The 22,738-nt window shown below is 61.6% G+C and overlaps 1 protein-coding gene across 1 annotated transcript; it reads right to left on the bottom strand.

Annotated features, from left to right (window-relative positions):
• Positions 1–1,081: 1,081 nt before the first annotated feature.
• On the bottom strand, positions 1,082–19,853 carry GRK2 (G protein-coupled receptor kinase 2). The gene is made up of 21 exons (XM_052661602.1): positions 19,675–19,853; positions 9,858–9,934; positions 8,025–8,098; positions 7,795–7,896; positions 7,634–7,708; positions 7,447–7,508; positions 6,626–6,677; positions 6,264–6,355; positions 6,009–6,108; positions 5,847–5,925; positions 5,627–5,757; positions 5,299–5,393; positions 5,118–5,225; positions 4,566–4,632; positions 4,184–4,284; positions 3,526–3,592; positions 3,349–3,444; positions 2,959–3,121; positions 2,667–2,803; positions 2,459–2,572; positions 1,082–2,362 (listed from the first exon to the last, which is right to left on the bottom strand). Exons 1-21 carry the CDS (start codon positions 19,785–19,787, stop codon positions 2,198–2,200), a joined length of 2,070 nt encoding a protein of 689 aa, XP_052517562.1. The 5' UTR covers positions 19,788–19,853; the 3' UTR covers positions 1,082–2,197.
• Positions 19,854–22,738: the final 2,885 nt, after the last annotated feature.

Genomic DNA, 22,738 nt, shown 5'->3' with positions numbered 1-22,738 from the left:
GGTGTACCATCGTGGGCTCCAACCTCTCTTGTCCTCAAGTCCTGCCCATTCCCGCTGGGCCACGTTCTTTCCATCCGGCCTCTTTGCATCTCTTCCTCTACTACCACCATCATTATGACATCTCTTCCCTGAACAGCATGACGGGCCCTTCCCGTCTCCCTGACTCGTCTCCTTCTGCACACTCTGCACGTGTAACCAGCATCTAGTTCTGCAGTCAGCTATCCAGTCACCACCCAGCCCTTGTCCAGAACCTTCAAGGACTCCCGAGAGCCTATCCAGGTTCAGATTCCATCTCCATTCCCATCTTTGTGCTGCAGTCACTAAGTGCCCCTGGACTCTGGGTTGGCTTTAGCCTGGCATTCAGGGCCTCCCAGGCCTGCTTCCTTCCCACAGTACTGCTGCTAACCTGAGCCACTCCTGACCCTTCCCTTCCTCAGAAATGTCCTCCCCACCTCATCCACCCCAGTGCTGGAGGCCCAGCTCAAAAGCCATTTCCTCTGGGACTCCTTGGGGCCCTGATCCTTGACAGCAGAGCCCTGCATGGAAAGGGCAGCAGCGGCATCACCCGTGGGGGCCTAGATGGCAGAGCCATGTGGAGAAGAAAGTTGAACATTGCCTCTGGGTACATGAAGCCTGGTGCTGGGGGATCACTCAGGCTTCAAGGACCTCTACTGGAGGCTGAGCTGCAAGGCCAGAGGTTAGGCTGAAGCCAGAGGCTGAGACCGGAGGATGCGTGTGTGGCCCCCAGGGTAGAGGTGCTCATCTGTCCACAGCAGTGCCCTCAGTGTGGGCCCCGGCGGGCTAGATGCCCGGCCAGTCCAAACAGGACGGTAAGCACGAACCTGCAGGCACCTCCTCCTGCTTCCCAGGCAGTGGGCAGAAGACTCCCTTCTGCTCCCCCAGGATGGGACAGGCAGGGTGCGAGCCACCCCTACCCCTCCCCAGGCTGTGAGCGCCTGCCCTGGAGGCAGAGATCTGGCGCCACCAAGACCTTCCCTCCTCAGGCCCCACCCCAGGGGGAGGCTGAAAATGACCCTCAGGCACAAAAACAGTCTGACATAGCCAAGGAGTCAGGCACTATTTTTTATAAAAACGCATAGTATCATTTTTCACTCTTTAAAATCACATTCAAAAATCGGCAAAGGAACGCCCCGGGGAGTGTAGATGGGAGGGGAGGGCCCGCCAACCCAACCCCGGGAGAGGGCGCGACACCACATGGCAGCGACTGGCACGAGGGGGCATGCTGCGGGCGAGGTGGCGCCCTGGGGGCGGTGGCACTGACAGGATGTGGGGCTGGACAGCGAGGGGCGCGCTGAGCGACCTGGAGTGGGGAGGGCTGCCCCACCCGCCCCTCGCACTGTGCCGTCTGGCCGGCCCAGGCCAGCCCCCAATGGTTCTGAGCAGAAGAGGCCCTGCCCAGCCCAGAGGAAGGGGGCTCGGGGCCAGGCGAGGCCAGTGTGGCACAGCCCCGAAGGTGCCTTTCTGTGGTCCCTGAGCCTGGGCGCTTGGGTGGGAAGAAGAGGGGGCTGGGGTGGGGGCAGCAGCAGCCACTGCCAATGCCACCCTCCTGGCCAGGTCCCACTGTGTCCAGGGAAGGTGCAAGTGGAGGCAGTCAGTGACACGGGGGCTCTTCCCAAGAAAGGGTGCAGGAGCCTAAGTCACGTGGGAGGCGCTGGGGTCAGCGAGTCCACAGGCTCCCTTATCTACCGACTGGCTAGAGGGCAGGTCAGTGCAGGCCCGTGTGCCAGTCGATGCAGGAGGGGCTGCGGTGGGAGCTTCAAGTAGCCTCCTTGTGCCTCGGCCTCCCTGGGTGGGGCCGCCGGGCCACCCAGCTGTGCTGTGGGCAGAGCTGGGGAGGGGGGACAGCAGGCCCAACTCCAGGCGACCATCCCTGGGGAAGCGTGGGAGGGCGCTGGGGGCTGCTGCCCTCCCTGTGTGGGGGAGACACCAGGAGCGGAGGCCCCTGGGGGCAGGGTGAGGTGGCTGGACAGTGGCTGGGTGGGTGGCAGCAGGAGCCAAGGCAAGCGGGCCCCTCCCTGGGGGCTGGTCCAGGCTGGGGCCACAGGAAATCACAATAATTACAAAATAAAACCTTTTCCGCTTGGCGGGAAAACAAATAATAAAAATTCAACAAAATAAATTAGAGGTTTATAAAAGGCGGGCGGGCAGGAGGGCGGCCGGGCGAGCGGGCGGCAGGTCAGAGGCCGTTGGCGCTGCCGCGCTGGATCAGTGGCACCTTGCTCAGCTCCACGACGGGCGAGCGCGGCTTGTTCTTCATCTTGGGCACCCGCTGCACCAGCTGCTGGGCTTCGCGGTAGGCGTCTCGCAGCTCCTTCTTCCACTGCACCAGCTCTGGGTCACTCTGCGCACACACTGGCTGTTAGGCGGGGCCCGGCCCCTCTGGCCCCGCCCCAGCCATTCTGGCCCCGCCCCGGCCCCACCCCGGGCCCCCACTCACGTCGCACTGCAGGACAAACTGCTTGCCACCTCGGATCTTGAGGAGGAGGCACTTTCGCTCCTTGATCTGCGTCTCCTCCACCGACTGGATCTCCTCCATGGTCAGCAGGCTCTGCTGCAGGGCGGGGAGGGGGCGGTGAGGGCCTGGGCCCCCCCAACCCCTGGCCGGCCCGCCCACCCCAGGGGTTCCCGGCCGGGCTGCTCCTTACCGGGGCCTCGCCCTCGCCCCGCCACTCGAGCCGGTTGGGGAACAGGTAGAAGTACCGCCGCTGCCACTGGGTCAGGAAGGGGTTGCCCATCTTGGACATGTAGCCATGCATGATGCAGTCCTTGCCCAGGGCGTAGTCTGACTCGGGGAGAGCGAGAGAGAACTCAGCCGGCCGCCGAGCCGGTGCGAGTGCCGGGTCAGCTGCTCTCTGGCAGGGACCCCGGCTGACACCTGAGCCTGCTTCCCATCTCTAGATCGGGCAGTGGGTGCCCACGGCAGCTGCTGACCCTCACCTTCCTCGTGGCCCAACTGCTTGTTTTTGGTTTTCTTGCGGGCCTCCAGCCGGTCTGTCTCAGCATTGATGGTGTCAAAGACAGTCTCTGCTACCTCCTGCTGCCACCGCTCCGAGATGGTCAGGGGGAAGTTGCGGTAGAGCTCCTGGTCACTGTCCAGTAGCTTCACCAAGAGGGTGCAGAAGGGACGGCTGTCAGCCACAGGCCAGCCTGGCTGCAGGGCCCGGAACATGGTGGTCTGGTCCAACGGCCACCCCCCGGGGACGTGTGGGGAGGAGCCCGAGGCCCACCAGGCAGATGGGGCTGGCACGGGGATCTCATAGGGCCAGAGGACAGAGGACACTGCCAGCCGTGCTCAGGGCTGGGAGGCCAGGCCAGGCCCCGTATTACCTTGATTCCTTTTGTGTCCTCCTCATCAAAGGAGCCAATGTCGAAGGCGTCGGCTGCGTTCACCTCCCCTCGTGGGGGGATCAATGGGGGAGGGTACTGCGGTGGAACAGGGGCTAGGCATCAGCACCGAGGAGGAGCTCCCGAGCACCCTGCCCGGCCCCGGCTCTGGGCTGTTACCTTTTGCAAGAAGACCATCTGCCAGTCCAGGGAACGGAAGAAGGGGCTCTCCTTTACCTCCTGGGCCCTGTAGGAAGAGAGGGTCAGTGGGGCTTGGCACCACCCAGGTTGGGGGGGTGAGATCTGGGCTGTGGGACAGGTGACCTAGGTTTAACTGCTGGTTTAGCCACACTCTGGCTCTGCAACCTTGGGCAAGTTCCTTAAACCTCAGCCTGTTTCCTCATCTTTAAAATGGGGAGAAAGAACAGCAGTTTCCACGGCATAGGGCTGTGGTGAGTTTAATACTGGGAATCTTGCAACATCACGCCCAGTGCTTAGTAAATGTTTAATAAACATAAAAAGCTGCTGTCATCATCATTAGCAACATCATCTTTGTTCGGTCTGCGCCCACCCCCAGCAGCTGTACAGCACACACCCTCCACCTGGGAACAATGGGCAGGGCTGCCCTAGCCCCAACTTGTGAACTCTGCCAAGGAGGCTGGGACCACGGAGTGGGGGGCTCCAGTGACAAAACACAGCCCTTGTCCTCAGAGGAACATGAGCGGAGGCTCGGGCAGGCGGCCCCAGCAACCCCTGCAGAAGCCTAGACACCGCAGTGTGGACATCACCCAGCAGGGCGGGAAGGCCTGGGGTAATGGCTGGGGTCCCAAGCACTCACCCTCGGCCCAGGCAGCCTAGCCTCCGGTTGACATCCCTCTGCAGCAGCCCCTCCAGCAAGGAGCGAAGCTCAGGGGAGAAGGAGTCAGGCAGCTCCACAGCCTGCAGGGAGGAGGAGGGGACGTTGGCAGAGGCCCACCCCGGTCCCCATCACAGCTCTGGGCCTCGTGAGGCTGCATGAGGCAAGGGCAGACGGAGAGCTTCCAGACGCCCCTAGCAGGCATGTTTGCTCTGACAGTGTGGGGAAGGGAGAGCCAATGGGGCTGGAGGCCAGAGGGTGGGCTGCTGGTGGCTGAGACCCTGACGCCCACAGGAGACCCTAGCCACACTACGGCCCCTCATGAGCTCCACCCAGCCTCCCCAGGTTGGGACCCTCCACTCACCATTGTCAATGTCATTCTGTCGATCTCATGCTTGTCTTTGGTCTTGTGCTGCCGGAAAGGGCTATGCCTGGGGAAGAAGGGCCAAAGTCCAAGGTCAGAGAACGGGAATGTGCAAACTGAGGCAGGTTGCATGAGTGCCTGCGGCTAAGTCACCGCAGTTGTGTCTGACTCTGTGCGACCCTATAGACTGTAGCCCGCCAGGCTCCTCTGTCCTTGGGGATTCTCCAGGCAAGAATACTGGAGTGGTTTGCAAAGAGTCGGACACGACTGAGTGACTGAACTGAACTTGCCGTGTCCTCCTCCAGGGGATCTTCCTGACCTGGGAATCGAACCCGCATCTCTTACATCTCCTGCACTGACAGGCGGGTTCTCTACCACTAGTGCTACCTGGGAAGCCCATGAATGATCCTTGCCAAAGCCAGGGATGGTGCCACCCCTGACAGCCACGTGGCAGAGCCTCCCCCCCCACCCCTCGCCACCCCCAGCCTCCTTCCTGGCCTGCGGGAGAGCCTGTTTCTGTCCTGTGCACCCACCCTGGGATGGCCTGCTCACCCTCGCAGCAGCTTGAAGAGCATGCAGCCCAGGGAGAACCAGTCGGCACTGCTGTCATAGGCCACACCCTTCTGTAGAACCTCGGGAGCCATGTACCCGTGGGTGCCCCTGGCGGAGTAAGGAGGCCATGAGCGGGTCGGTTGGAGGGTGTGGGAAGAGGGCGTGGGGCTGGGGCACTCACACACTGGCGTGAGGCTTCTTCTTGGAGAAGTCACAGGCCAGGCCCAGGTCTGAGATGCGCACGTGCCCGTGCTCGTCCAGCAGGATGTTGGCCGGCTGTGGAGGAGGCTCAGTGAGCAGCTCAGGACAGGACCCGGCGAGGCAACATGCCAGCCGGGTGGCTGTCTAGAGGCAAGGGTGTCCAGAGACAGGGCCCTGGGTCGGGGGCGTGGAGGGTTTGCGGAGGGGAGGAGCCAGGCCACACAGGGGCGGGGACACGGCGGGAGGGGGCGGGGACACGGCGGGAGGGGGCGGGGACACGGCGGGAGGAGGGCGGGGCGGCACCTCACCTTCAGGTCCCGGTAGACCACGAAGCGGTTGTGCATGTGCTCCAGGCCCAGGATGATCTCCGCGGCGTAGAAGCGCATGTCGGCCTCAGAGAAGACCCCGTGCTGGGACAGGTGGTAGTGCAGGTCCCCGCCTGAGGGAGGCAGCCCGCAGGGGGCGGCGCTCAGCTCCCACCCCAGCCCCCAGCCCCGAGGTCCACCTGGGGCCAGGCCAGGCACTCACCGTTCATGAGATCCAGGATGAAGCTGAGCTTGTCCGGTGTGTGGAAGGCGTATGACATGCAGACGATGAACGGGCAGTCCTAGGAGCGGATGAAAGAAGAGGTCAGCGCAGGCTGCACTTGGTTCGGAGCCAGGGGCTGAGGTGGGGCGGGCTGCCACTCACCCCGGTGCTGACGAGCGACAGCATGATGCGCTCATTCAGGGCCAGAGTCTCCCCTTGCTTCATCTTGATGCGCTTCTTGTCCAGACACTTCATGGCATACCTGTGGGAAACGAGCCAGTCCCTCAGTCGGTCCGCTGGCACCTTCAGTGCAGGGCCCCAGGGGCGCGGTGGGGTGTGGGCGGTCCTCAGGGCACCCCGGGGGAGGCCCTCCTCCCCCTCAGGCATCCCACCCAAGGCAGTGGACCCGATGCTCACATCTTGCCCGTGTCGGCCTTCCGGCAGCCGTAGACCTCACCGAAGCCACCCCGCCCGATGATGCGGTGCACACTGAAGTCGTTCATGGTCAGCTGTGGGGGTAGCAGCGGGGGTTGGGGGAGGGGGGTCACTGCAGGCTGCCCGGGCCCCACCCCGGGAGCAGTAGGGGGTTACCCCAAGGCCCGACCCAGGGCCACCCTCACCCTTCCCAAGTGCCGCCCTGCCTGGAGCCATCCGCATTGGGGTCCCAGCACCAACCCCACAGCCACCCCTGGGGGTTGAAGGTAGATTTCCCCCGCTGCCCGAGGGCCTGGGGAGGAGCAGCAGGGAGAGGGTTCTGCACGCCCACCCAGCCCACTCACATGGATGTTGAGCTCTACATTCTTCCACTGGCAAAATCGTGTGAATTTATCGCTGCAAGAGAAGAAAGAACCCAAGCTCAGATGAGCCTTAGAAAGTGAGTGAAATTGATACTGGGGGCAAGCTGGCCCCACCCACTGCTATTGCCTGGGCTCCCAAGCCTCAGGGTCCTCTTCCGGGCCTGCCAGCAAGAATGCCAGCCCGGGCTGCCCCACCCCCGTCCCGGCAATGCCAGCACTGTTATCGGTCTTTGGGTTTCTGCTTGGATCAGATAAACTTAGAGGTGAGATCTTCCCATCTGACTCCGACTTCCTGCTACCACATCCACAAGGCTCATCTCGTTTCCCTCCTTGCACACATCCAGTGACACACCACTCACTCCTGGTGAAGCCCCTACGCCATGGCTGGGCAGCTGGGACACATCAAGGAATACCCCCCAGGCTGGCTCTGGCCATGAAGGCCACAGGGGGCAGAGGGGTGGGCAGTGTGTCCTCCTGTGCCCATCCTTACCACCAGCCTGATACTGCTCATTCCCAGTAGGCCCAGCAAGGGGCTAGACAGTCCATGGGGAGAAAGACACGTGGGTGGTCCCTCGCTCCCTTTAGACAGGGATGGGCTTTGAGGTGCCTAGTGCTGAGAAGGGTGGGGCAGGAGAGTGGGAGAGTGGCGACCTCTCAGGAGTTCCGGCACTGGGGTATAGACAGGTCCAGGTGCCCACACGCTGGGCACTGAAGCAGGCTGGCTGCTCTCCTCCAGGACATCTGTACCCCTTCTCAGAGCGACCTCTTCCCACCTTCTGCTCCTGCACGTGCCCCGCTCTCACCTCTCGATGAATTTCTGGAACACGTCTCCTCGGAGGTTCTGGCAAATTTCTTCAATATATGGCTAAGAGAGGGAGTGGGAGGTGGGTGACTGAGCCACAGCAGGAGCCGACCAGGCTCCAGGACCCGTGCCGCCTGCGGGGGACCCCCGCTTGGCTGGTCGGGAGCGGGGACAAGCCCAGCACACACCTGGAAGAGATCTGGAGGCACCTGCTTCTTCACCAGATGGCCCTGGACGTGCTCGATGGCGCTTTTTGAAAAAGGCTGGGGAAGGAGGGAGAGGTGAGTGGCTTCTCCACGGGGCCAGCCCTCCAGTCCCCACGCCCAGGCTGGCACGTGGGGGCACTCACATGTGAGCAGGCCAGCAGCTCCTTCATGATGTATGTGTCGAAGATGTCTCGGCTGCAGACCAGGCGCTCCTCCTCTGTCTCCAGCTTCTCGTATTTCTTGATCTAGAGGACAAGATCCCCACAGGTGAGCCCCGGCCCAGCGGGGCACAGGACTGTCTTACAGGTTCAATAAGCAGTCCAAGCCCCTTCCTTTCCCCACGTGCACCAGGGCCAGGCCAATCCGGCCTCACCTCCTCGTAGAACTCCACCAAGGGCTTGGCCTCCTCCAGGTGCTTCAGGCAGAAATCTCGGAAGAGCAGGTACCCTGAAAGCAAGTGTTTTGCGTCAGGCTGAGTCATAACCCTACAGAGGCTGTCCCATCATGGTGGGGGGTGTGGGCTTAGGGCTTCCTGGGCAGAACTGGCCAAGGAGGTGGCAGAGGTGGTCCCTGCGCCGGATGGAGGCTGGGCAAGGTGGCCTTGGAGGTCACCACCAACCAGAGTCTCAGATTCAGGGTCGGGGCGCCCGAGTTCCCACCCCTCTCAGAATCTGCTTCTTCTGATGGTGGCTGGAAAGTGGCAGGCACCCTGGTGAGGCAGAGTGTGGGGCTGACTCTGGCACCTGAACCCCCTGCCCTCTCCCTGCAATCTGGGGCCTGCATCTCCCCCAGAAGGGGGACACACCCAGCGGGCAGCTGGGCTGCGTAGGTGCAGTGAGATTTGCCTGGGCCAGGCCAGGGCTGCTACGTGGGGGCTGGGGGTGCCCTGTCCTTGGACCTTATATCCCTCCTCCATCATCAGGCTGACTCTCACAGCTGCCACTCAAAACAGGTGGACAGGGGCGGCAGGTCCAGTAGGGGAAACCGAGGCTCAGGGAGACCTGTCAGGCAGGTGGTACATGGCAGCCTGAGTAGAACTCAGGGCTCTTCTGCCCAGCGCCGGGTCCTGGGAAGGAAGGCCAGAGGGTGAGAGCAGAGGGCCCCAGAGAGCACAGCCTCTGGGGACGGGAGCGGATGAGACGGGCTGTAGGAAGGGTGTGCAGGAGACCCTGGAGGACGTGGGCCAGGGGCCGGGCCCCAGAGCAGTCCTGCAGGGCCAGCAGAAGGAAGGGTGGTCCCAACTCCCTGTAGCCCGACGTGGGTGTCCAGGGTCAAGCTGGGTGACTCTGCACACCTCTGGGGGCCCTATCCCCTCTACCAGAGCTCTCAGCTATGACTTCTGGTAAGGGCAGACGGGCCTTTCAACGCTGGACCTTGAGGAACGCGAGCCCTCAGCTTCCCAGTGGGCGAGGGGCTTTTCATTGCCACCACCGCACCTGGGCTTCCAACAGTCTTGCACAGTGGGGCTCCAGAATGCTAGCTCTCAGGTGAGGCTCAGAGAGGGGCAGCGATGTGCCCAAGGTCACACAGCCCAGGCAGGGGACCCACGCTGAAGGCTTCCTTGACACACAGACTCCCTAAGCCTGACCTCCGGGCCAGGCCACTCCCATTTCAGAGCGGAGGTCCCTTCTCCCGGAAAGGCCGAGTCAGAGCTGTCTGCGGCCCGAGCCTGCTTCCCTGCGCTCCGCCTCCCCCTTCCCCGGGTGCCCGCCTCTAAGGCCGGGGCCCTGGAGGAGGCGGCCGAGGGGCCTGCCGCCGCAGGTTGCTCACAAAGAGGGCCGTGGGGGCGGGGGCGACCACAGCGCGGCAGGCGCCACAGGAAGGGCCCCGCCCCTTCCTGTCAGTTCCACCAACGGCCCCAGCAGCTGTGCCTGCGCCAAGGGGAAGCTGCAACTCTCGAAAACAAAAACCCCAAAGGAGGAACTTCCCTGGCGGCCCTGGAAGACTGCTGGGCCCCCACCCCGCTTCAGGGGCCTCCCGGGGCGACAGGCAGGGGCTGGGAGACGCTGGGTCCCGGCCCTGCCGCCAGCAGCGGGGCTCGCTTGCTGCCCTGTGCTTCCCCCACGGTGGACGGGAGATCTCTTGGCAGAGAGGGGGGCACATAAAGGCGGCTCCAGGGGCCTCCTGCCCCCACCCCCTGGCCTGGCAGCCGGACCGGGAGGTGGGGCGGATGCCCTGGGGTTGGCAGAGCCCCCACCATACTCACCCAGCTTCTGGGAGAAGATCTTCTCAAAGGTCACCTCACCCCGGTCCTCCAGGTACTTCTGCATGACGCTGCGGATGCTGGAAGACAGGGGGGTGGTGGTGACCCGGAGCCCCCATGGCTCCCGCCAGGCCTGCTGGCCCTGCTCCCCTGGAGGGTTGCTGCTTCCTTCCCTGGAATCCGGAGTGGAGGGCACTGCCGGTGGGTGTCAAGCCCCCTTCCAGGAAGGCAGCCACCACGTTGGACCTGACCGTGGGTCACACCAGTGGGACCCGAGGGAGCCTGTCTGCCCACCAAAGCTCTGTCTTCCAAAGCTAGGGTGACCAGCAGGTGGCTGCTCAGAAGTCTGGTCCCAGCCCTGCCTCGTGCTAGCTTCAGGGAGTTGGCCGAACCTTATAAGCCAGGCCTCACCCATCAGCAAATGATGGATCATGAAAATACAGCCCATCCTCACAATGGGATACTGCTTGACCATGAAACGGAGTGAAAGGCTGGTGTACGTGTGCCCCACAGTACGGACCGACCTGAGAGAGTTCCACCAAGTAACAGTCACTAAAGCCCACACATTATATGAATCCATTTATACCACAAGTCCAGCAGGGGCAAATCTACAGACAGAAAGCTATGAGTGAGTGTCAAAAGCTGGAGAAGAAAAGAGGAGTAACCTCTAATGGGCCAGGGTCTCTTTATACGGTGATGGAAATGTTCTGGAGTTAGGCAGTGATGAGGGCTGTACCGCACAGTAAATGTACTGAAATCCACTGACGTCAGCACTTCAACATGATGAATTTTCTGTCACATGGATTATATTTCAATATTGGGGGGGAAAAAAAAAAAGTCAAGCCTCAGCTCCCTTGTCCCTGATATCTAAAGACCCTTGGCCCTGAGCTGCCTCCAGGGCAGCAGAGGGGCGGGGGCTGCCCCTGTGACCTCGGAAGCCCAGGTTATCACACTCCCCGCCCCCGGTTATCTCACCCCCAACACCGAGTGCTCTGGGAAAGTCACACGTGGCCAGGCTTCATGCCTCAGTGGCAGCTTGGTCTCCCCTCCTCTCCTTTCCTGGGCCACCTGCCATCCCGCCCAGCCACCGGCTGTGGTCCCACCTGGCTCTCGAGATGCTCACAGGGCCTCAGGACATGGGGAGCCGCCAGCAGGTCACGGGTGAAAAGGATGCCGTGTGCCCACCTCTTCGTATCCCTGCCTGTCTCGTGGAGCCCAGCACAGGGCCCTGCTGCCCACCACCTGCTGGAAGGCGCCATGCAGCCCTGCCCCCCGGGGAGGCCCGCCCAGGGCACCGGTCCTGCATCTGCCATTCCGTGACATTAGACAACATGAGACAAACTGCGTGGGGCCCAGTCGGTTGGAGGAGACTCAGGCAGGAAAGAACGTTCTGGGCCATTGGAGAGGTCGCGTGGAGGAGGCGGAACCTCACTGGGTTCCTCAAATGCAAACAGGATGTCAACAGGTGGCGAAGCCCAGGGCAGGTGGTGGATGTGGGGACAGGCACGGGAGGCCTGGCCTGGGATGAGCCACTGGGCAGGGAGGAGGCTCGATAGACCACACTTGGGAAGCTCAGTTGGGCAGCGGGTGAGTGGACGGGCTCTGTCGGAGGCACCACGGGGGGAAGCCTAAGTATCTGATGACGCGGGGCCAGGAAGGAGGGTTGAAACCAGGTTGGGTAGGGGCAGGCTGGGGCTGGCAGATGGACGGACGGACAGAACTGACAAGGCCAGCTGGGGTTTTCGAGGCCCCATCAGAGAGGGGGCCTGAGGTCAGAAGGCCAGCATAACCAGCAGACCTTGCCCAGCCCCTAGCCCTAACCTAGGTTCGCAGGTGGGGTAACTCCTGCCCTTCCCTTCTGAGGGGTTAGGGTGGAGGTCCAGCCCTGACCTGGCCAGGCCCTCGCCTGCACTCGAGCCACACAAGGCAACGGGGGTGCACACAGACCCACTGTGAGCACAGACCTGGAGCCTCGATCCCAGGAGCTCAGAGGCCCTGTGACCCTCCCTGAGAACTGTCTCCAACAGGAGAGCAGGGTGCCGATGACCCAGACAGCCCTCTGTGTCCCCATCCTGTACTCCGGCCAACAAGAGCCCCAGCTGAGGGCCAGGGGCCCGGTGGCCCTGAGCTACCACTTCAGAGCTGGTTCTGTCCCGGAAAACGAGGACGCCCTCCACGGCCGTGGGGACTCCAAGGCTGGGCAGTGGCCCTGAGCTAGGCTGGCACAGCCTCCCTCCTGGGGGCCACATACCTACTCTCAGTCACCACCAGCCTCCGCCAAGGGCATGGCTCCCTGGCCCTGTGGGACCTGCAGGGACTCAGGAGGTGAGACCCAACCCCAAGGCCACCCAAGCACTTAACATACATCAGGAGTTTAAAAATCTGTGACACTGAGCAAGATCCAGCCCCTGCCCTGCAGACTAGAGATGGGAGCCCAGGGAGGCTGCGGGCTGCAGTGTGCGCCCATCCCTTCCAGCCCCCAGCCTGGCGGAGGGCAGCTCAGGGCCTCCCGTTTGGACGAGGACACACGCTGGGCGGTGTGCTGGGTGGACCACAGCAGGGGGACCCAGTCCAAGGTAATGGAGGCTCAGCAGGTCCACGAGACCAAGTAGCCGGGAGGTAGGGGTGTGTGGCCCTGGGGACCCCATGGGGGCCAGATTTCTCCTGGGAAGCGGACAGGAGGGCTGGGCCCTCAACCGCTCTGCGGTTCGGCTCCTGGGTCTCTGTGTCCACATCCCGTTCCTGGGTTTCAGGACCTCTTGGTCTATGGAAGGGGATGGTAACGAGCAAGAAAGAGAGACGAAGTATCACAGAATGTTGATCCTCCACGGAGGGGGACGGTCAGAGGGGTGGTCAGGGTCATGTCCAGAGACAGGTAGGTGTGGGTGACAGGCAGAGCAACACCAGCCTATCAGATGACCCCGTGGGGCAGCTGGGTATGGCCTCTGCAACAGTCATGGAGAAGCTCCTCCCCACCCTCCAGGAACCAGCAGGACTGGCCCAGGCTCAGCAACGGTGGCACACGATGGGAGTGCCCAGTTGAGAGCAGGGCCTCCACTTCCCTCTGCGGGGCCCCATAGGCTGGACACCAAGACCAGGGAAACGGGCTCTCCAAGGGCCTGCCCGAGAGCCAGCGGAGCCAGCAGCTCTTCTCTGGGCACCACGCTGGGCACAGGCCTCCTCCTCCTTCCCAGGGGCTCTGCCTGCTGCCGGCTGGGCCCTGGGCACAGCAAGCTAGACCCCGCCTCCCTCGGAAGACCGCACGGGGTGGATGGCCACAGCATTCTTCCCAGCCCGCAGCACTTCACTTTCTTCCTTAAAAAGAAAAAAATGTTTTCTAAATAAAATAAACAACCCCCCCAACCCCAACCCGAATCAAACACGAGGTCAACCTCGGCAGTCCTTGAAGGGGAAGCCTCCAGGCAGCAATGTTAGGGTTTCCTGTCTGTTCCCACGGGGCTGGGGCCCAGGGAGTTGGCAGGTTAGGAAAGCGTGTCGTGGGGGACGCTCCTGCCAGGGTGCCAAGTACAGGCTGGCACGGGAGGTGGTGGCGGCCTCCTGGGCTGGGTCACCTTTGTCTCCTACCCCCGCGCCCTGATACTGGTAGAGTCTGAGTGGCGATGGGCCCACAGCAGCATTCCTGACCCCACCCAGGTCAATGACTCTGATATCCAGGAGCGTGCGGGCCCCCAGATGGACGTCGGGCTGTCGGAGGAGCCCTGTGCCTGCATCATTCCTCCGTCCCTGCCTCCGAAGGACCATCCGCCTCCCAGCCTCTCGGGGGAAGGGGCTCGGCCGCCCTGGTTCCTGCAGTTGCCCGGTGTCCAGGCTTGGGCTCCAAATGGCTCTTCCCTCCTCCCTCCCAGAGGCCAGGCCAAGTTACAGACTTTAAATGTCCAGCTTCCCCCATTGTAAAATGAGGATGTCAACAAACGCTGAATCGCCAGCACCGAGCTGACTGCTGAGAAAGGCAGAGAGCGCACGGCGATAGGAGAGTGCAGCCTGTCGCATCAGGCCTCCTTCTCCTGGCGGGAGCCCCCCTTCTAGAATCTGATCACACCTGCCACGTCCTCAGGGAGTGGGGCTATGATGGGACCCTTCCCCAGGGCTGCACCTGTGAGCCTCTCCCCGAGCCTGAAGGGCTGGAACTCCACTCTGCTCACAGACCAGCCCGGGGAGCCCCACATTAGAGCCCAATACGTGCCCTGCCAGGAGCAAGGGCCCCCGGGTAGGAGCTGCCTGGCGGCCGGGGAGACAGCACTTCCGGCCCCTCACCCCAGCTGGGGTGATGGGGCGGCAGGGTGAGGGCTGAGGGGGGAGAGCTTCCGGCACTTTCTGGCACCACGTGGTTCAAGGGGAGAGCTAAGTCCCTCACTCCGTGGCACAGTGGCCTCCCAGGTGACGCCCACTCAGAGTCATAGACCGCAGCCTGTGTGGATGGGGAGGGACCTCAGGGTCGAGAGCAAACATGCTCATCTTGATGGTGAGGAAATCGAGGACAGAAGAAGCTGAGAAGCAGCATACCCTGAGTCCCAACCAAGCCAGCGGCAAGAAAACGTCCAGTCCCCGCCTGAGAAAGGGGCCCCCACCAGGCGGGGGCCTCCCCCAGCCTCTTTGGGAGAGCTGGGCGCAGGGTCCCAGGGGACCCTGGACTTGTACCCTGGCTGTGGATGCCGATCAGGCTGGGGCAGCCCCAGCTGGCACGTGGCAGGGCCAGGGGCCACGGTTCCTGTGCTCCGGGGTGACAGCATGCTAGAGCCACAGTGCAAGCTGGCCTGGGGGCTCTGCACTCGGGGGCAGCCACCCCAGGAAGCGACAGGCTCTGGGAGAGACGGCGGGCAAGCCAGCAGACCAGAGGCTGTCCCCACGGCCGGCCGGGGCACTCCTCTGGGGCATTTCCAGGAAACCTGGCACCATGGTGCCAAGTGGTATGAGGAAGTCCTCAGGGGCTTCTGATGAATACTGCTCAATGATTCTCCTCGGGGCTGACAGCATCCTCAGAGCTCGAGGAAGGACCGCATACCAAATGGGAAAGAGCAACCAAATCGGCCAGCTCTGGAGCAAGTCCGGGGCCAGGGAAGAGAAATGACACCACGGGGCACCGCACCCACGAGCTCACCGAGGCAAGGCGGCCACAAAGTGACAGCTCGTGGGAAAAGACACTCCAGTGGCCTTGTCGCACCCCGCCGCTCACTGCTCTCAGTCTGTGAGAACAAACCCGGAACAACTTCCAGGGCTCCCTGCCCTGCACTCCCAGGAAGAGAGCTATCCTGAACCCCAAACACAGAATGGCCTCCCTGCTCAGAGAACAGAGCAGCAGACACGTCAGCATCAGAAAACCCACTTCGGAAACCCTGCTCTTCAGCCAGTCGAGACACTACCCTGCCTGTTAGCAGCAATGCAGAGGGCAGGTTACTGTCTTAGAAAAGTCTGCAGCCAAACGTCTCATTTTTCAGTATCTCCTGTTTGAAACAGATGAGGGATAACTTGAGTATAACTGTTTTCTATGATCAGCAGAGGACATTGGTCCCTTGGGGCCACGGGGGAAAAAGAAGGGCAGGTGTGGGACTTCCCCAGTGGCCCAGCAGTTTAGATTCTGCGCTCTCAACGCAGGGGGGCCTGGGTTCGATCCCTGGTCAGGGAACTAGATCTCACATGCAGCAACAAAGATTCCTCGTGTGCCAACTAAGACCCAGTGCAGCCAAAAAAATAATAATAATAAATAAGGGCAGGTGTGATGGAGGCTGTGTGTTCTTCAAAGGCTCTCAGGTCTTCTTGGCTTCTGCTGCTTGCTCCGAGGCAGGAACATAATATCCTGGAGGCTCCAGCTGTGTGCACACAGCCCAGCCCCTCTGCACAGCTTCCCCAGGTGCCCGCGGCAGGCAGGAAACGCCGCCCCAGACTGTGCCTACACCTGACGTCACCGGGAGTTTACTACTAAGGACTGATCGTGCATTAATAGGGCACGTTATTCCTGGCTTGACAGAGCCCAGATTCCCCGCACAGATTCCAACCTGTCAAACTCATGCTCCCTTCGAATCCATTTACTGAGAGATGGCAGGCAGGCGAGCAACTTAATGGCAAAAATGTGAAACCCTATGATCTGGAAAGGAGAACAGATGGGGAAAGAGGTCCTGGAGACCCACTCCTGGGGAGAGCGGGGGTGGGGGTGGGGGGGGGAGCTTCAAAGACCCGGAGGGGATGAGTGCCCTAGAAGATAATCTTATTTTCGGAGGCGGGGGATGGCGGGAGGCAGTGGGATAGGGTGGGAAAATGCTGCTACTGGAGCGGAACGTTCTGGGTAAGGGATAAAGGCTGCAAGCAGCAGGGTTTCTGCTGGTGATGGAGAAGCGGAGGGAGGAGGAAGCAAGAAAACCACCGCCTGCGCGTCTTCCCTCCGCAGACCAAGGGCAGGAAGTCCTGGGAGCAAAGAGTTAACAGGAACGAAGAAGCGGTGGAGGAAGAGCGGCGGGTCTGGGAGTCAGGGAAGCCAGAGAAGGGCAGGAAGAAGGAAATTCACGGCGGGGGGAGGGACCAGGAAAGAAAGAGGCGAGAGGAGAGGCTGCAAGAGGCACCCGGCTCTGACATCTGCCACTGGGGCTGCTGCAGTCACCAGGGAGAGCTGGGCATCTCCCGGGACCACCCAGGCTGGTCTCCTCTGCCAGGAGCCCAGAGATTAATTACATGAGGCCTCCGTGGTATTAAGCAAATGACGATCATTACGGGACCGTGGCCGCTGCTGGGAAAGACAGACAGCAGCTTCTCGGGAGAGCGGCACTGACCAGACCCCGAGAGCCGAAGGAGCATGGGGGTGTGTGTGTCGGGGGGTCCATCGGTCGAGGGCAGCCCCCTCATTGGACCGAGGTGGAAACTGAGGCAGGCTCGGCCAGGATAAGGGGTATCCCTAGGGCCCAGGTGAGCTGGCACTGCAGCGGGATTGGAAGCCGGGTCTCGGGACTCCTGCCACACAGCTGCCTCCCTCTGCCAGAAGGGCGAGAAATGAGTCTGTCTCCTCTGGATTCTATAGGGGGACAGAAGGGGAGGCCCCTGTGCCAACTCGAAGTGGCCCTGTGCCCAACAGCTCCTGTTCCCCAGCCCCAAGAAGTCAGAGCTGTGAGCCAGCCCAGCTCCCAGCCAAGCCACAACCCAGGCACCAGCCGCAGGGAGGCTGCCAAGATGGACCACCCCAAGGTGGAAACGGCTCCAAATGGCACCTTGTCCTAGGCAAACCATGGCGTTCCTCCCTGACCCCGACGTCGTGGCTGAGGGGAAGATGTGACCCCAGGCAGGGAGGGGGCTGGGCCCTGTGAACCAAGACAGCTGATGGAGCGGGGTCTGCCCTGTGGCTTCCAGGCCACCCTCCCTGGGCATGGGGGGCCAGCTGGCACACATTCCTCAAAAGAAGGACCAGGGTAAGTGCAGAGGTCTGGAAAGGCGTGTGGAAGACAGGAAGCACAGTGGGGAAGGAGCACCTGGGAGCCCAGAGACCCCAAATTCAAACACCACCTCGCCTCTGCGACCAAGTCTCTTCCCCTCTCCAAGCCTCAGGTGCTTTGACTTATTGTGGGGAAATACCACCTGCCGTGCCCGTTTCCTATGGTTGTGAAAAGGATAAAATGGGGTACAAAGCACTTTGCAAACTGGCAACTGTAAGATACACTCATAACAGTCTTCAGGGCAAGAGGCATCAGCCCCAGGGGGTGTGCAGAGCATAAGGCCAAGGGCAGCGTACCCTCCGAGGCAGCGTACCTTCTGGAATCCTGGAAGGTGTGGATTCCGAGACCCTGCCCAGCCTCAGCTCACAGCGAGGGCCCCGAGTGCACCTCTCAGGTGCTGGCCATCCGCCCAAGGTAGCACCGCCAGGTGGCGAGCCTACCTGAGGACCCCTGACCCCTGGCTCTCGGCCTCTTGCTGCTCCCCTCAACCTCACAGCCCCCCTGCTTTCAGACACCAGGCGGTCCTGCTATTTCTTGAGCAACTACTACGTGTAAGACATGGCCTTGCCAACCTCGCGGGCTGGTTTTTTGGATCGGCTGAGATGACAGATGTCAGAAATAAATAAATTATCATGATTTCCACCACTACTCCTTTCAACGCGGTCGATATGAAGGGTGTAATGGGGACAGAAAAAGAGGAACATCTTGTTTCTCAGGGTTCTAACACCTGCAGAGCCAAGCCGAGGCGGGGCCCCACCGCCAGCAATGCATTCTGGGGCGAGATTACCCAAACGCAGAGAGTTCCAGAAAGAGCCCCGCCTCACGCTTTGCTGAAGTCCAACCTGCTGGAGGGTCTCGAAGCCGTGGCCACCAAGGAGAGCCGCTGTGCACTCCAGAGGCCAACTCCCCCATTTCCTCTCTCGTGGCTTTGTCATTTCTGAACTCATTTTTGTTCTAACTGTCGCTGCTCCCCGGACAGCCCCCAGCTGGCAGTCAGTCTGGTTCCTGTTTTGAGAAATCTGATTGCAAATGTCTTAGAAAAAAAGGGCCCTAACGGCCTTTGCAAAACGCAGACCAATTTTCCTCTCCCAGGCCTGGTGCTCAGTCAATCTGAAACCCAGTGAGCAGGCAGGAGAAAGGCACTGGAGACGTCTGCACGGTACCCACCGCCCCCCAAGCCCGTTTGGGCCCCGCTTCACTCAGAATGCCACAGAGTCACAGCCGTTATTTCATACCGTCCACGTTTCACAGATGAGAAAACTGAGGCCCAGAAATGGGAAGGGACTTGCCCAAAGTCACATGATAAGACCAGGAAGGCTAGGATGGGCCCAGGGTCCTGGCTGGCGGGGCATGTGGCTCTTCAGGCAGAATGGCCAGGCCCGGGCTCAGGCTAGAGTGATGCACCCAACGTGGAACCACAGCCAGAAGCTCTGATTCTGGTGGCCCAGCATCACCCTGGCTTACCTGTGACACTGGGCAGGCCACTCATGTCTGGGCCTTCAGCTTCCCTATCTGTTCCACGGAGACAAAACCACACCTGACCGACTGACCCCCTGGGTTGTTGCGAGGCTCAAGGGATGGGAAAATACTCTCGAAGCCATAACATGCTGGACAGCCTCAGCTAGCGTTCCTATGCTGTCCACTCCTGCGCCTAAACCCTGAGCAGGTGAAACTTGGGTATCAGGTCAGTTATCTCACAGAGAGGAGGCAGCTGTGATCCAGCTGCTGCAGGCACGCTGGGACATCCCCTGGCAAGCAGCACCCCTGGGGTACCACAGGCAGGACTCTCGCCAGAGGAGGAATTCCAGGGGAGAGGGACAGAGCCATGGGGTGCACACCAGACCCTGCTCCCCACCGCTCCCCCAGCCCCCAGAGTACTCTCAATTCCCACCCCAAGCCCGCGGGAAGACCGGGGAAGATCCCCGGAAGACTGGTCTGCCCCGAACCTCACAGAAGGGCCCACCCGAGGGGGCCAGGGTGGGGGCCGGTGGAACCCCAAAGGGGGTGGTGCTGGGAGTCGGGCCCCGGGAGATAGGCAGGCAGAGGCGGGGGACTCCGCGGTGGGAAGGGGGTACCCTGGGCTATCCGGAGGAGGATGAAGGGGGTGCACGGCGCAAGCGAGAGGGCTGACGGAGAAGGGGGCCAGGCGGAGTGTGTGAAGCGAAAGGGAGGCAGGCAGAGCCGGCCCGGGGGCACCGGGCGGGTCGGGGAGCCCGCGCAGCCGGAAAGCCCCCGCGCTGGGGCGCCCCGGGTGTTCAGGTGCACAGGGCCGGGGGCGCCGGGGACCGGCCAGGGCTGCCGGACGCCGGCGCTGAGCGGGGCTGAGGGGATCGCGGGGCCAGTGCCCGGGCGGCCGGGGCGCGGGGCTGCGGCGCCCGCCTCACCTGGGCTCGGGCAGCAGGATCTTCTTGCTGGCGCGCGCCGCCGGCGTGGCCTTGCTCTTCTCCATGGCCATCAGGTAGCTCACGTCGGCCAGCACCGCCTCCAGGTCCGCCATCTTGGCGGCGGCGGCGGCCTCTCCCGCCGTTCGGCTCCGCTCCGCTCCGCTCGGCGCGCTCGGCCCGGCCCGGCCGCTCCGTCGGCCTCGGGCGCCGCCGCCCGCCCGGCCCCACTCGGCGCCCGCGGCTCCGCTCGGCGCGGCTCACAGGCGGCGCCGCCCCATGGCGCCGGCTCGGGCCCGGCCCCGGCTCGCTTGGCTCCCGCCGGGACTGCAGTCGGGCCGCCGCCGCCGCCGCCGCCGCCGCCGCCGCCGCCCGCCGCCGCCCGCGCCCCGGAGCCGCCGCCGCCGCCGCCTCCGGCCCCGCCTGCCGCGCACAGCGCCAGCGAGCCCGCGAGGGGCCGGGCGGCGGGCGGCGGCGCCCCCTGGAGGCAGCAGGGCTGGACCGAGCCTGACCCCCGCGGCCACCCGGCCTCGACTCTCCGCCCATGGCCCCCACCGGCCATGACCTGTCCCCTGACCTGGGACACGACAGGGCCCCTCGCCTGCAGAAGACCCTAGACCCAGACATCGACCACGACTCGGGGCACAATTCGGGTCCCAGACGCCACGATAGACCACGGCCGAGACCCCAGACTTGGCATTGCAGAATGTGGCCCCAGGGGCCACCATAGACCACGGCCGGGACCCCCGACTGGCATTGCAGAATGTGTTCCCAGGGACAGGGATCTCAGACTTTAGCTATAACCCCTGATCCCTGATCTTGGACACAGTCAGAAACCTGACACCAGACCTGATCACATTCTTGACCCCAGACTCCAAACAGGACCCCCAGAACTAGACCTTGGATCATCATCTCAGACTGACCATGACCTTAGGTCACCGTTCTGGACCCAACCCTCTTCATACCCAGACCCTGACGCTGACCCTTGACCCCCTACAGGTCCCCAGATCCAGATTTGGGGCCAGGACCTCAAACACTGATCCCAACCACAGACCATGACCTTGATCCCAGCTTGGTTGCTGAGCCCAACCTTGATTCCACTCCCTGACTCAGACCACTATCATGACTTCAAACCCTGGACTTGGGGGCAGAGCCTGGGCCTGGACTTGGACCAGACCAGGGTTCTGGACCCAAATATTTGGGACATGGACCTAGGACCAAGACATCCAACCATGACTCAAACTGGACCTAGAGCCCTTAACGGGTTGTCATGGCCCTGGGACCTGATGACTGGCATCAGACTCCAGACTTACCCCAGTCCCAATCCTCACTCCTGCTCCAGACCCAGTCCAGGACTCCCACTCAGGACTGAGGACCGTGCACCAAAAACCCCCTCCCTAGCTCAGAATCATGATTCCACAAAGCGGGATCTAACTTCTCTCAGCCTTGAGGGGAGGGGAGCTGGTCATGGGGGTCACTGGACTGCCTGGCAAGGGAAATTTACTCTGATGAGATTGCATGGTGGAGGTGGAGGGGATCCATATATCACAAAGCAGCACCCTTATCTCAGTGTGCTGCTCTTAAGAGCATCTCTGTGTTTTCCAAGGTGACAAGATTCCCTCCCAGGCCTGGGCCCATGGAGCCAAAGCCTCGTGCCAGTTTGTGGATCAGTAACCAGGACCTTTTTGCAAAGCCTAGGATTCTCCACCACCTTTGTCATAGGCACTTCTCAGGCTATCTTTTGAGATCAGCCTTGGCAGAGCCTGGAACCAGAGCACATCAGTCAGGATGGTGAGCTCCCCTTCTCAGTGGGTGACACCACCATCCACCCAGACACTCAAGCCAGAACTCCAGACATCACCCTTGGCTCCTCTGTCTCCCCATGCCCTAATCTATCACCATCCCCTCTCATCTGGCCTCCTGAGAATTTTCTTAAACCTGTCTGCTTCTGAGGATCCCCAGGGATCCTAATACAGGCCCTGACCAGAGATGCCTCCCTCAAATCTCGATCTGATAGATTTACTGTCTACTTAGCACTGAGAAGCAGTGCTCCAGGGCTTCTGGGGATGCTGGGAGTGGGGAATTCGGAGAGGGTGCTCCAGGCCCCCACCCCACTCTGCCGAAAGCAAATCATGTGAGCAAGTTCCTTAGCCTGCAAGTCAAAGTCTTGGATGACTGAGTCCTGCTCCCCTCTCAGGCCGGGGTTGCCATCATCCCCTATGCCCAAGGTAGACCCCACCATCAGCCGATCCATCAGCTTTTACCCCTGTGCCTTTGTCCCTCCCTCTGTCTCGAAGCCCTCTGCATCTCCTCTTCCCTGGCTAACTCCGGCTCACCCTTTAAGACCCACCTACTCCAGACCATCCTCCCCAATCCCCTTGCTCCCAATTGTGTACATCTCCGCTTCTGCACTTAGTACCTGCTTCCTCGATTTGAAAACATCATCAATTGCAAGATGCACGTCATTTCAAGTTTTTGATGGGGAGGGGTGGGATGTGTGTGTATATTGTTGTTCAGTTGCTCAGTCATGTCCAACTCTTTGTGACCCCATGGACTGCAGCACGCCAGGCTTCCCTGTCCTTCAACATCTCTTGGAGCTTGCTCAACACTCAGGTCCAATGAATCAGTCCATGAAGTTTTATTCAATGTTTGCATCCACTGGAAAATGCCTCCTGATGTTCACACCTCCTCTCACTGAAACCAATGCTCCCAGTTTACTTCTTGCCCCCCCAGAGCCCACCATGAGACCTGACACAGAAAGATATAGTCAGCATTTGATGGGTGAATGAGTGACTGAGTGAAGGAGCCCCACAGCCCAAGGTGGCACATGGTGTCTGGGGTAGAAGATGGCCAGAGTAATAGGAGGATGTGACCGAAGGCCTCCAACTTCCTTTCCTCCTGCCTCTCCGAATCTCTTCAGCACCCTAACTATAGTCACTCACTGGCCTGGGGTTTCTGGAACAGCTCCTGTTCTAAAACTTCTGTCCAGTGAACTCATTAGGCCAGAGTCCCTGTGAATTCTGAAAAGCCCCCCATCCTGCTCCCAGAGGAGCCCCAACCTCCTCCA

This window comes from Budorcas taxicolor, chromosome 25 (assembly GCF_023091745.1).
Source record: "Budorcas taxicolor isolate Tak-1 chromosome 25, Takin1.1, whole genome shotgun sequence".
Lineage (NCBI taxonomy): Eukaryota > Metazoa > Chordata > Mammalia > Artiodactyla > Bovidae > Budorcas > Budorcas taxicolor.
Note: the sequence above shows the minus strand (reverse complement) of the source record. Positions and strands in the feature narration are given on the sequence as shown.

Coding starts and splice junctions, on each gene's coding strand:
- GRK2 (XM_052661602.1), bottom strand. CDS start 19,787: ATGGCGGACCTGGAGGCGGTGCTGGCCGACGTGAGCTACCTGATGGCC. Junction 5,226..5,298: donor AAGAAGCCTCACGCCAGTGT/GTGAGTGCCCCA, acceptor TTACTCCGCCAG/GGGCACCCACGGGTACATGG. Junction 4,285..4,565: donor ACAGAATGACATTGACAATG/GTGAGTGGAGGG, acceptor TCCTCCCTGCAG/GCTGTGGAGCTGCCTGACTC.